Here is an 11,015-nt window from a genome sequence, read left to right as displayed (position 1 = left end):
TGATAGTTTGATAGGAGAAATTGGACGAAATGACCCTAAGAATGACATCATTTTGGGAAATTATTAAGTCCAATAAAATTTGTAAAAATGACCATTTCAGACGAATATACCCCTTTGCGTCAAGCGACTCTAGGAGATGACCTGATAATGTTTAAAAAAAAAATGATTTTTTCAAGATGTACAAAGTCCAAAATGCTCGTTCGCGTCACGCGATATGATTTTTACAAACATTATAAGACCATCTATTCGTGTTATTACATCGTGCATTGCGTGATGCAAAGGGGTATTTTCGTCTTTAGACACCGAAAAAGTCATTTTTACCAAGAGCCAAATTTACTTCGATTAATATGTATAAAAAAAAATTCCTGATTCGCTCTCGCCATAGCTGCTGCTCGGATTCTCTCTTGCCATAGCTGCTCGACAGTAGCGATTAGTTCCCAAGTTTCTCGAGAAGAAGAACTGACACAGAACGATACATAGAGATAGCAAGAGATGGTGAAGGTTCGGATGAACACGGCGGACGTGGCCGCCGAAGTCAAGTGCCTGCGTCGTTTGATCGGTATGCGCTGCTCAAACGTCTACGATCTCTCTCCCAAGGTAATCAATCAATTCTTTGTTTCTATATCCGAGTTTCGAGTATTTTCTTGAAGTTTCGGGTGATCAGATTCATTTTATTGGCTGCAGACTTATGTATTCAAGCTTATGAATAGCAGCGGGATTTCGGAATCTGGAGAGAGCGAGAAGGTATTGTTGTTGATGGAAAGTGGCGTGAGATTGCATACAACTGAATATCTTCGGTAATGATATCTCATTTTCGCCTCATTCCTTAGCTTTTGTTGCAAGATGTCTTGAAATGCATTTTTGGATTCGTTAGTTTAAGGTTGCATTAGTAGATTTGATCACAACTTCTGAAAAAGTGGTATCTTGTTCTTAATAGGGATAAAAGTAACACTCCCTCTGGCTTTACTCTTAAATTGAGGAGGCATATTCGAACAAGGAGGCTTGAAGATGTGCGGCAGCTAGGATATGACAGGGTAAAACTTAACCTAGTGCTTCTCATGTTCTCCGAAGTCATTGGCTCATTGTTTTTACTTTCTTTAAATTTCCTGTGTACTTTCTGATTTGTAGATAATATTGTTTCAATTTGGGCTTGGTTCTAATGCTCATTACGTCATATTGGAGCTATATGCCCAAGGGAATGTTATCCTTACCGATTCTGAATTTATGGTCTTGACTCTTTTACGCTCACACAGGTTAGTCCTTCAAATCTTTTATCATTTTGAAAATATATGCATGCCTAGATTACGAATGCCGCTCACCATGGATGCTTAAGAACTTGTTGTCTCTGTTAGTGTGTAATTTGTTTGTTGGTTAATTTAAATGACTAAATGAAATGATGGTTTTCTTTACTCAGATGACATGAACAAACTTATATTGCATGGTGATGTTATTCCTTAACAATTGGCAAGTGCAAATAGAATTCTGTTTTATAGCATGTACCCTTGATGATCTAGTTCAATGTACTTAAACATATTTATATTGAACTTCTCTATTTCTCCCCTTGAAAGGTTGGAGACAAAACCTTTTGTTCATTTAAGGATGTATGGTTTGTCGACATCATATATATTGTCTTGTGAGATGTATAGATCAATATTTTTTTTGCGAACCACATTTTGTTCTCATGAAAATCCTTAGGGATAAATGCAATTTAACCTTTAAATGAGGTGATACTCCTAAGCTTAAGTTTGTGGTCTATCGATTCTTTCTTTGACATGTAAAATCTTGATATCTTAGCCAGTTGATAATTATTTGAAAAAAAAACAGGGATGATGATAAAGGATTTGCAATCATGTCTCGTCATCGTTATCCTGTTGAAATCTGCCGCAATTTTGAGAGGACTTCCATTACAAAATTGCAGGAAGCAATTTTATCATTGAATGAAGCTGACAATAATAATTCTTCATTGGGTAATGTAAGTGAAAATGCTTACCCTGTTTCATCAAAAGGAAAACAAGATAGCAAAATTGAGAAGACTTCTGTGATCAGTAAAAATGCACCTAATGGTGCCCGTTCTAAGCAAGCAACTTTGAAGGCTTTTCTTGGAGAAGCATTGGGTTATGGTCCTGGGTTGTCTGAACATATCATTATGGATGCTGGTCTGGTCCCTAGTGCAAAACTTGGTAAAGACTTTAAACTAGATGACAATGCACTTAAGATTCTTGCTCAAGCCATTGAAAAGTTTGAGGATTGGCTAGAAGATGTGATATCTGGTAGTACTAATCCCGAGGGCTATATCATAATGCAGTCACAGAGCTCAAGTAAGAAGGTTAATACCACTTCAGACTCTGGATCTCTTGGGCAGGTTCTTTCTATTCTTCTCTTGTTTATAGTTATGGATTCAAAGTGAAACATTATTTTCTTGGTGTATGTGGACAGTTTGTCTTTATATGATTCTAATGTTTTCATGTTTGGATTTCTATTTTTCAGATCTATGATGAGTTTTGCCCTTTATTACTGAACCAGTTTAAGTCCAGGGAATTTGCCAGTTTTGGGACGTTTGATGAAGCATTAGATGAGTTCTATAGTAAAATAGAGAGTCAACGTGCTGAACAGCAACAGAAAGCAAAAGAGGGTTCTGCAGTGCAGAAACTTAATAAAATTCGTACAGATCAAGTATGATTTACATCTTATTATGATATTGTTTTATATAATTAAATGTTAAATTAATGCGCTTCAAAATTACTTTCCTTTTTATCCTGGCCATGCTTGACTACTTTATCAAACCATCCGTTTTATAACTACTTGTCCATTTTGTTCAAACATCTTCAAATATACCTCTGCTTATGCTTCTGATATTGATTAAGCATATTTTGAAGGAAGATGAATGATCACGGAGAGAACTTACTAGTGCTGATTCCCTTTCTAGTCGTGTTTGAAAAATGATGATACTTTGGTTGTCTAATCATTGTTGAGACAGCTGTTATCGATCAATGGTTGGTCTTAATTATATTATCTTTTAATTGTTTGACCTTTTATCCAAATCTTGAAGTGGATGGAGTTACTACTAAGATAGTTAATGAGGTGTATACATTAGTTGTGTAGCTTATCTCCACATGCTCTACTTGAAGCCTACTTAATGATGCTGTAGGAGAACCGTGTGGAGGTGCTGAAGAAAGAAGTTGACCGGAGTGTTAAAACGGCAGAACTAATAGAGTATAATTTAGAAGACGTTGATGCTGCTATAATGGCTGTTCGTGTTGCTCTTGCAAATGGTATGAATTGGGAAGATCTAGCTCGTATGGTGAAAGAAGAGAAGAAGTCGGGAAATCCTGTAGCTGCCCTCATTGACAAACTCCATCTTGAAAGAAACTGCATAACACTTCTTTTGAGCAACAACCTTGATGATATGGATGAAGATGAGAAGACACAGCCTGTAGATAAGGTATTTCAGCTATTTATTTTTTATCTAATGTTCCCCATCACTTAATTTGGCGGTGAAAAAGATCCATATTGCTGCAGTCATCTCTTACTGTTCCCATTTCCATTAGGTGGAAGTTGATCTGGCCCAATCTGCACATGCAAATGCTCGGAGATGGTATGACCTTAAGAAAAAGCAAGAAAGTAAACAGGACAAAACAGTTACAGCTCACGAAAAAGCCTTTAAAGCTGCTGAGAAGAAGACTCGTTTTCAGCTCTCACAGGTAGCTGTGACTTGATGAATGTATAACTACTATGTGTTTGTCTGAACTTAATCTGATTGTAATTTTAATACAATACCAGTCACCTAAGGTAACTCAAGTTGTTTGAGTCTTGAACTATAAGAGGATGATATCTCATGTTCGATTCTCACTGAAAACACCTTGAATGAAGTGTGGAGCCATTGCGGTGGGATGTTGTGCTAGCCACCTCCACGGAAAGAAACCTTGGTCTAAAAAGAAATATAAAAAATACAATGCCTTTGGAAGTGGTCTCATTGAAGGCTCGTATTGAGATTCCCTACGACTTCACAAAATATCAGAAAATATTTGTTTCTTTCCCCTCTTAAATTTTTTAACTACACGTGGCTTAACTTTCCAAGTTTGAACAATTTTATGGCCTGCAGTACAGATTGATTTCAATACACTAACTGGTGTTTTTACATATATATTTGGCTTTTGACTCTTATGGTCTTGGAGATCTTGATTATGATGTCCACCTAAACCTTTCCTTTATTTTGCAGGAGAAAGCTGTTGCTACAATCTCCCATATGCGTAAAGTTCATTGGTTTGAGAAATTTAATTGGTTCATTAGCAGTGAGAATTATTTGGTGGTCAGTGGACGAGATGCTCAACAGAATGAGATGATTGTTAAACGTTATATGTCCAAAGGAGATCTGTGAGTTTCTAAAGATACAAAATCTAATATTATACCAGTGTTACTTAATATTTTTTGTCTTTATATTAGGATATTTTTTTATTCCTCTTCTCTTACTTTTTGGGCATTTCCCAACTTATTCTGAATTAGATATATTCATGCGGATCTTCATGGAGCTTCGAGTACTGTGATAAAGAATCACAAACCAGAAAATCCCATACCACCTCTTACTTTGAACCAAGCAGGATGTTTTACTGTAAGTCGTCCCTTTGGGGTATTAGGGATTTTTATGTAGTTTTTTTCTTAATCAATCAACTGTATGGATCATCTCATTGGGATAATTCAGAAGAATTTTGTTATACTTTTCAAAGATACTTTTGTTTTGTCTTTTTCGTTTGTCGAAAGAGGACATAAACTTCTGAATGATAACTGCTATATGGATTTTGACTTGTAATTTTAAGGAGAGGTCTGGTAATGGGTTCATTAGTTCCGTTTGCACTATATTGCAGGTTTGCCACAGCGCGGCATGGAATTCCAAGATTGTCACAAGCGCTTGGTGGGTATATCCCCACCAGGTCAGTAAAACTGCTCCAACGGGTGAATATTTAACAGTTGGAAGCTTCATGATCCGAGGGAAGAAAAACTTTCTTCCTCCACAACCTCTTGTTATGGGGTTTGGAATCTTATTCCGCCTGGATGAGAGCTCCTTGGGATCTCATTTAAATGAAAGGAAAGTAAGAGGTGAGGAGGAGGAAGGGGCAATTGATGTTGAAGAAAGTGAGCCCTTGGAGCAAATGTCTGATTCAGAATCAGAGAATGATAACTCTAATGGAAAACCAGCATCAGAGCTAGAAAGTGTGATGCCCAATACATCAGATTCTGGTGAAGCAATATCACATGCTTCATATTTGGAGGCCAACTCATTTGAAATTCCTGTAGTACAAGTTCCTACTTCCTTGAAAAGTGATGATAATCAAAACATATCTGAAAACTCTGGAAATACCATTGATTATGTTCATAAAGACCTAGAGGATCTCATGGATAGAGCTCTTGAACTTGGACCAGCCTCTTCAAACACTAAAGATCATGTACTCCATTCTCCTCGAGTAGACTTGGGAGATGAGCAGATTCAGGAAGAGAACAAGCAATCTTTAAGAGAGAAACCTTACGTCTCAAAAGCTGAAAGAAGAAAGTTAAAGAAAGGACCGAAAAATGATTTCGTGGATGCAGCAATTGTCAAATCTCAAAGAGCCAAGGAAGATAATCTTAAAACTGACCAACTTAATAAAAATGCTGACAATCTGAAGCCGGGTGGGACTGGAAAAATTAGCCGTGGTCAAAGGAATAAGCTCAAGAAAATTAAGGAAAAATATGCAGATCAAGACGAGGAAGAAAGAAGTATCCGTATGGCATTATTGGCTGTGAGTATCCTCTATATTTTCATTATTGCTTTCTCTTTCCTACTGTCCTTTCAATGGTGCATATTCTTTTGCATTGAAATAAGCTCATAGTGTACACGATGAAAAAGTATGAGAGTTCCTTCAGGATAAATTTGGTAGGAGTATAAGAGCTTATTTGATGTAGTTTTTAAAATATCCGATCTATAATTGATGACCAAAAAAAGAAGTACATGATCTTATTTCAACTTTTCAAGCAGACTATAATTGATGACCAAAAAAATGAAGCAGGCTATAATTTACATCACAGAAGATGTTTTTTTTTTTTTTTTGGGAAAATACATCACAGAAGATGTTCATAACTGCAATATTGGATTCAACCTTTTGTATTTACTTTGGCATTTTATACCAAATCAGTGACATTTTATACTAAATTTTGTTCTTGTTGATAACTGTTTAACCCTTTAAAAGTCTAGACGTTAAAATTTCTGACTTCATGGACATTTTGCTTAATATTTTGTTGTTATTACCAATTTCTATATCTTACCTACCTTAAGTCATTGCATTCTGAATATATGTTAAATGCTACAGTCCACTGGGAAAGCACAAGTGAGTAAAGGTGACCCACTTATTGAAAATGCAACTGCAGAAAAGACCACCAAACCGTCAGTTGGTATGTTTCATGTTATTATTTGAGATGGCCTTTGCTAAATTTACTTTTGCAGATTTTGCTTGTGGGTTATGTAGGATTAATTCCAAATTATTCATTATCCAATTAACAATTACTCATCAATTACATTATTCAAATCATCAACTAAAATACCTGTATTTAGAAACAAAAATTATTTATTCATTATATATTTATATACCTCTAAGGCTCTAATTTGTTGTTTCTTTACCAAAATAATCTGATTTTTTATACTTACATCTAACAAGGTTAATCAAATAACCCTAGGCTTACATTTCCTTTCCTTTGTCTTTCCTCTTTCAAACTGCTGCTTCACATATTCAAGTTACAAGATATGGCATAAGTTCCTCACACTTTTTTTTTGCAAGTGGCAGAGGAGTTAGATGCACCCAAGATATGTTACAAGTGTAAAAAGGCAGGTCATTTATCCCGTGATTGTCAAGACCAGCCAGAGAATGCATCACAAGATCATAAAAATGTTTCTGCAACCAGAGCTAGATCAGATGATGCTAATAATGAGATGATGGACAAGGTAGAGATGGATGAGGATGACATCAATGAGATAGGTGAAGAAGAAAAAGAGAAACTGAACGATGTCGATTATTTGACTGGTATCCCGCTTCCCAATGATATCCTTTTATACGCTGTCCCCGTGTGTGGTCCTTACAACGCTCTGCAACAATACAAATATCGCGTGAAGATAATTCCCGGGACTGCAAAGAGAGGAAAAGGTAACTCTTTTGGCTGTATTTTGTAGCGTGTTGAAAAATAATTAGGATTTTGTTTTTAACCTGGTGTGGTTTTATCAACAAGTGCAGGTGCGAAAACAGCGATGAACTTGTTCAGTCACATGGGTGAAGCAACACAGAGAGAAAAGGAGTTGATGAAGGCATGCACGGATCCAGAACTTGTAGCTGCCATTATAGGAAACGTGAAAATAACTGCTTCGGGTCTTACGCAGTTGAAGCAAAAGCAGAAGAAAGGCAAGAAATCAAACAAACAGAATGGTGGTGCTTAGCTAGGCCTAAAATAGACCATCAGGTAGTTATGGTGTTGTCTGGTTAAATTTTTTTACTAAAATCTTTGAGTTGTAAACTGTGTTAGGATGAAATTTTGTGATACATAATAGATTGATGTTATATTTTCTGTTGTTTTCTATTGAACTCAGCCTCGAAAAATACTCGGCTTCACCGGAATTTAACATTTTGGCATGGTGTATGAGTTTATATTATTGAACACTGTTATTTTTATTCTTTTGAATTTCTGAAGCTTAACACAAATCCTATTTTTTATTTGAATTCAAGTAGTTAATAGAAATTATCACAATTATATGATATATTTTTTTGATATTCCATTTCTAATTTTGTTCTATTTCTTTTGGAGCTGAAATAATTGGAATAATTTGTTCACCTCTACTAGGAGTAGCCTTTTTAAGCATATCTAGTTGAAGTCACACAAATCAATATCAAAATGTATTTGTTTAAGATAATTTTTAAAGCAATTAGTTATTCAAATGATTGGTAAAATCACGCTCAAATGATTGGTAAAATCCACTGTGCCACTTTCACGCCCTGTGTTCTATCAAAGAAATGGACTCAATAAGTCAATATATGAGGTACAAAATAATCAATATCAAAATTTATTTGTTTAAGATATTTTTCAAAACAATTATTTTATTCAAATAATTGGTAAAAGTGATTGCACCTAGGGTTGTAAACGAATCAAATCGAAGCGAATATTACTGTATTCGATTCGTATTCGTGAAACTATTCGAATATTCGTATTCGTATTCGAAATTTTTTCGAATAATTAATGTGATTCGTATTCGATTTGAAATTGATATTCGTATTATTCGATTCGATTCGAGTATTCGATTCGATTTTTTTTAAAACATATTTTATACAATTTATTCAAAAATTTGAAAATTAATATTTTTACATAATATATAAAAATATTCAATAAAATTACCTAATAAAAATTGAATGATAATGTTCAAATTACGATTTCAATATTCAACTCTCAATACAATGCAAACCATTAATTAAAACTTCTGCGTACTTTTATATATATATATAATCGAATATTTAATCGAATATTAGCGAATACCGAATCGAATATCTTGATTTAGTATTCGTATTCGTTTATTAGTCGAATCGAATCGAATATTTTTAGTCGAATTCGAATCACAAAATTACGAATACGATTATCAAAATTCAAATACGAATACCGAATCAAATCAAAAATATTTGATTTATTTACAACCCTAATTGCACCACTTTCATGCCCATAACCCAAAACATTGTATAATTCCTCCCCTCCTCCCTCAAATTAGTTTAATTCATTATTATAAAATATTAAAATACTTTCTATTTTAAATTATTATTTTTTTTATTTTATCTTTATATATAAATACATTTTAGATATATTTTACCAAAACAATCTCACCTTCTCAAATTCGTCCATCATTATTGTCTAAATAACCCGGTTAGATGAATAACCTAATCCGAATAAACCCTAAGTTAAAATGAGAGTTTATTGTTGTCAATTTAAGTTATACAAATATTGGGCTTGTTTGAAACCCAGCTCCATTTGAACAAAAGAAATTTTAATTTACTTAAAAATTATTTTTTAAAATATTTTTTATGTATTAATTTAAGTGAAATAATGTTCTGAAATACACTTTAATTATGTATATATTAACAAATTTAATAATATTTGTTCGTTCAACTATACACCAGCTGGTCCAGTTCTATGCGTTTTCAAACAAGCTTATACGCTTATACCTCTGTCACCTATATATATATATATATTTAAAAAAATAATAAGTAAAGAATATTATAAAAAAAGATTTATAAAACTAATTAAACTAATTCATTTATTTGAATAAATAATAATTTATTTTTATAAATATTGTCAATTTTTTTCTAATCATAAAATTCAAATTATTTATAAACTCATAAACTTTTACAAAATTTAAAATTATAAAAATTTGTTTAATTTAAAAGTTTACTCAAATTAAATTTCCTGTGCTCCAAAATAGTAAAATTTTAAAAAGTAAAATTCAAGATTTTAAGAACTTTGTACTCACTTAATAATTGTTTTAAAAGAATAAATATCAATTTTTATCCATGTTCATGCTATATGGGTAGTTTTGATTCAACTTATACTATGCTTGTTCTCGAATTTATTCGCTAGAGGAGGAAGTATAGAAAAAAAAAAGTTTAAAAGCAAAATGAGTTTTTTTCATTAAATTACCGATCGACTCACAATGAATCAAACAACCATAAATAGTTCATTTTGGAAAAGAATAAGGAATCTGTCAAAATTGATAGATAGATAAAGAGAAAGACAATGGAAGGAGGAGGGGGAGGAGTGAAGCACATATTGCTGGCGAAGTTCAAGGACAGTGTCTCTGAAGATGAAGTTCAGGAACTTATCAAAGAATATGCTAATCTTGTTAATCTCATCGAGCCCATGAAGGCTTTCCACTGGTAAATCAATCAAACCATATCTTGTTTTGTATGAAGTGATGGTTAGATCCATTTGAGATATGTGTTATTCTTGTTGTGTTTGTGTGTTTTTATACAGGGGAAAGGATGTGAGCATTGAGAACTTGCATAATGGTTTCACCCATGTGTTTGAATCAACATTCGAGAACACAGATGGGATTGGGCAGTACATTATCCATCCAGCTCACCTTGAGTTCTCCTCCAACTTGTTCCTCCCTTCTTTGGAGAAACTCATCGTTGTTGACTACAAACCGACACCCCTTGTCCATCTCTGAGACAGCACCCATCTTTTCTTTTCTTCTCTTCTCTTGTTTTTGTTGATTATGAATTATTCATAGTCCTTATCTTATATTCAATAAAATATGAATAAATTAATGCATCAACTTGTTTGTGGGTTGTGTTATCTTCTCTTATTTAAACATGTTAGTGTAAACATCTTTTTCTAATGACAACATATTGAAAATTTAACTTATATTTTTCTTAAGACACAATCTCAAGACATTTATAAAGTCATTACTTGGTCAAGAATATGAAGTCATTATTGTTACGGTTACAACAAGAGTAGAACCTATAGGCGCCAATTTCGGGAGCACCAGAGGATTGCATTGTGAAGGCGATCGAGAGGTTAAGGGCATCAAGCCTTATGGTCTTTTAATCAACAAGGTGGAAGGGACTTGGGCCAGTTTGGATCATCTTTTAACGAGCCTTCTATTACTGGGGTCGACTCATAGTAGATATTATTCAAATAGGCAGCGAAAAAATCATCGCCCAAAATGCTCATAATTTATTCGTCAGACACATATTTTCACCACTAATCTAGAAAACTTACAAATTTATTCTCTTTATCAAGATACTTAACAAATTATTTGTGAATAATGGTACATCTTTATTAATCTCTAATATAAGAAATTCCAATATTTAGGGTTTATCTAAACCTTTACGACTACAAAATATTTTGCATTTATCTCAAATTACCAAAAATCTATTAAATGTTCCACATTTTATCGCTAATAATAATGTTTAGGGATGACAATGAGTACCCTATCGGTTGGATAGTGAAGTACCCAT

The 11,015-nt window shown here is 33.6% G+C and overlaps 2 protein-coding genes across 4 annotated transcripts; both read left to right on the top strand.

Moving 5' to 3' along the window:
• The first annotated feature begins 394 nt into the window (after positions 1-394).
• Positions 395-7,701, top strand: LOC124941923 (ribosome quality control complex subunit NEMF). 2 transcript variants are annotated; one of them, XM_047482317.1, is made up of 14 exons: positions 395-597; positions 685-797; positions 938-1,034; positions 1,129-1,253; positions 1,825-2,362; positions 2,488-2,673; positions 3,149-3,442; positions 3,549-3,701; positions 4,220-4,374; positions 4,504-4,609; positions 4,863-5,774; positions 6,342-6,423; positions 6,813-7,169; positions 7,257-7,701. In XM_047482317.1, exons 1-14 carry the CDS (start codon positions 493-495, stop codon positions 7,454-7,456), a joined length of 3,423 nt encoding a protein of 1,140 aa, XP_047338273.1. In that variant the 5' UTR covers positions 395-492; the 3' UTR covers positions 7,457-7,701. The 2 variants fall into 2 exon arrangements, with proteins under 2 accessions (XP_047338273.1, XP_047338265.1); XM_047482309.1 differs by having other exon boundaries at positions 6,807-7,169.
• A 2,069-nt stretch (positions 7,702-9,770) lies between these two features.
• Positions 9,771-10,351, top strand: LOC124921077 (stress-response A/B barrel domain-containing protein HS1-like). 2 transcript variants are annotated; one of them, XM_047461683.1, is made up of 3 exons: positions 9,771-9,929; positions 10,027-10,226; positions 10,264-10,351. In XM_047461683.1, the coding sequence occupies exons 1-2, from the start codon at positions 9,790-9,792 to the stop codon at positions 10,220-10,222; spliced, it is 336 nt and encodes a 111-aa protein (XP_047317639.1). In that variant the 5' UTR covers positions 9,771-9,789; the 3' UTR covers positions 10,223-10,226; positions 10,264-10,351. The 2 variants fall into 2 exon arrangements, with proteins under 2 accessions (XP_047317639.1, XP_047317638.1); XM_047461682.1 differs by having other exon boundaries at positions 10,027-10,351.
• Positions 10,352-11,015: the final 664 nt, after the last annotated feature.

The sequence above is a fragment of the Impatiens glandulifera genome, chromosome 1, assembly GCF_907164915.1.
Source record: "Impatiens glandulifera chromosome 1, dImpGla2.1, whole genome shotgun sequence".
NCBI classification, from domain to species: domain Eukaryota; kingdom Viridiplantae; phylum Streptophyta; class Magnoliopsida; order Ericales; family Balsaminaceae; genus Impatiens; species Impatiens glandulifera.
This window is presented reverse-complemented; position numbering and strand designations above follow the sequence as displayed.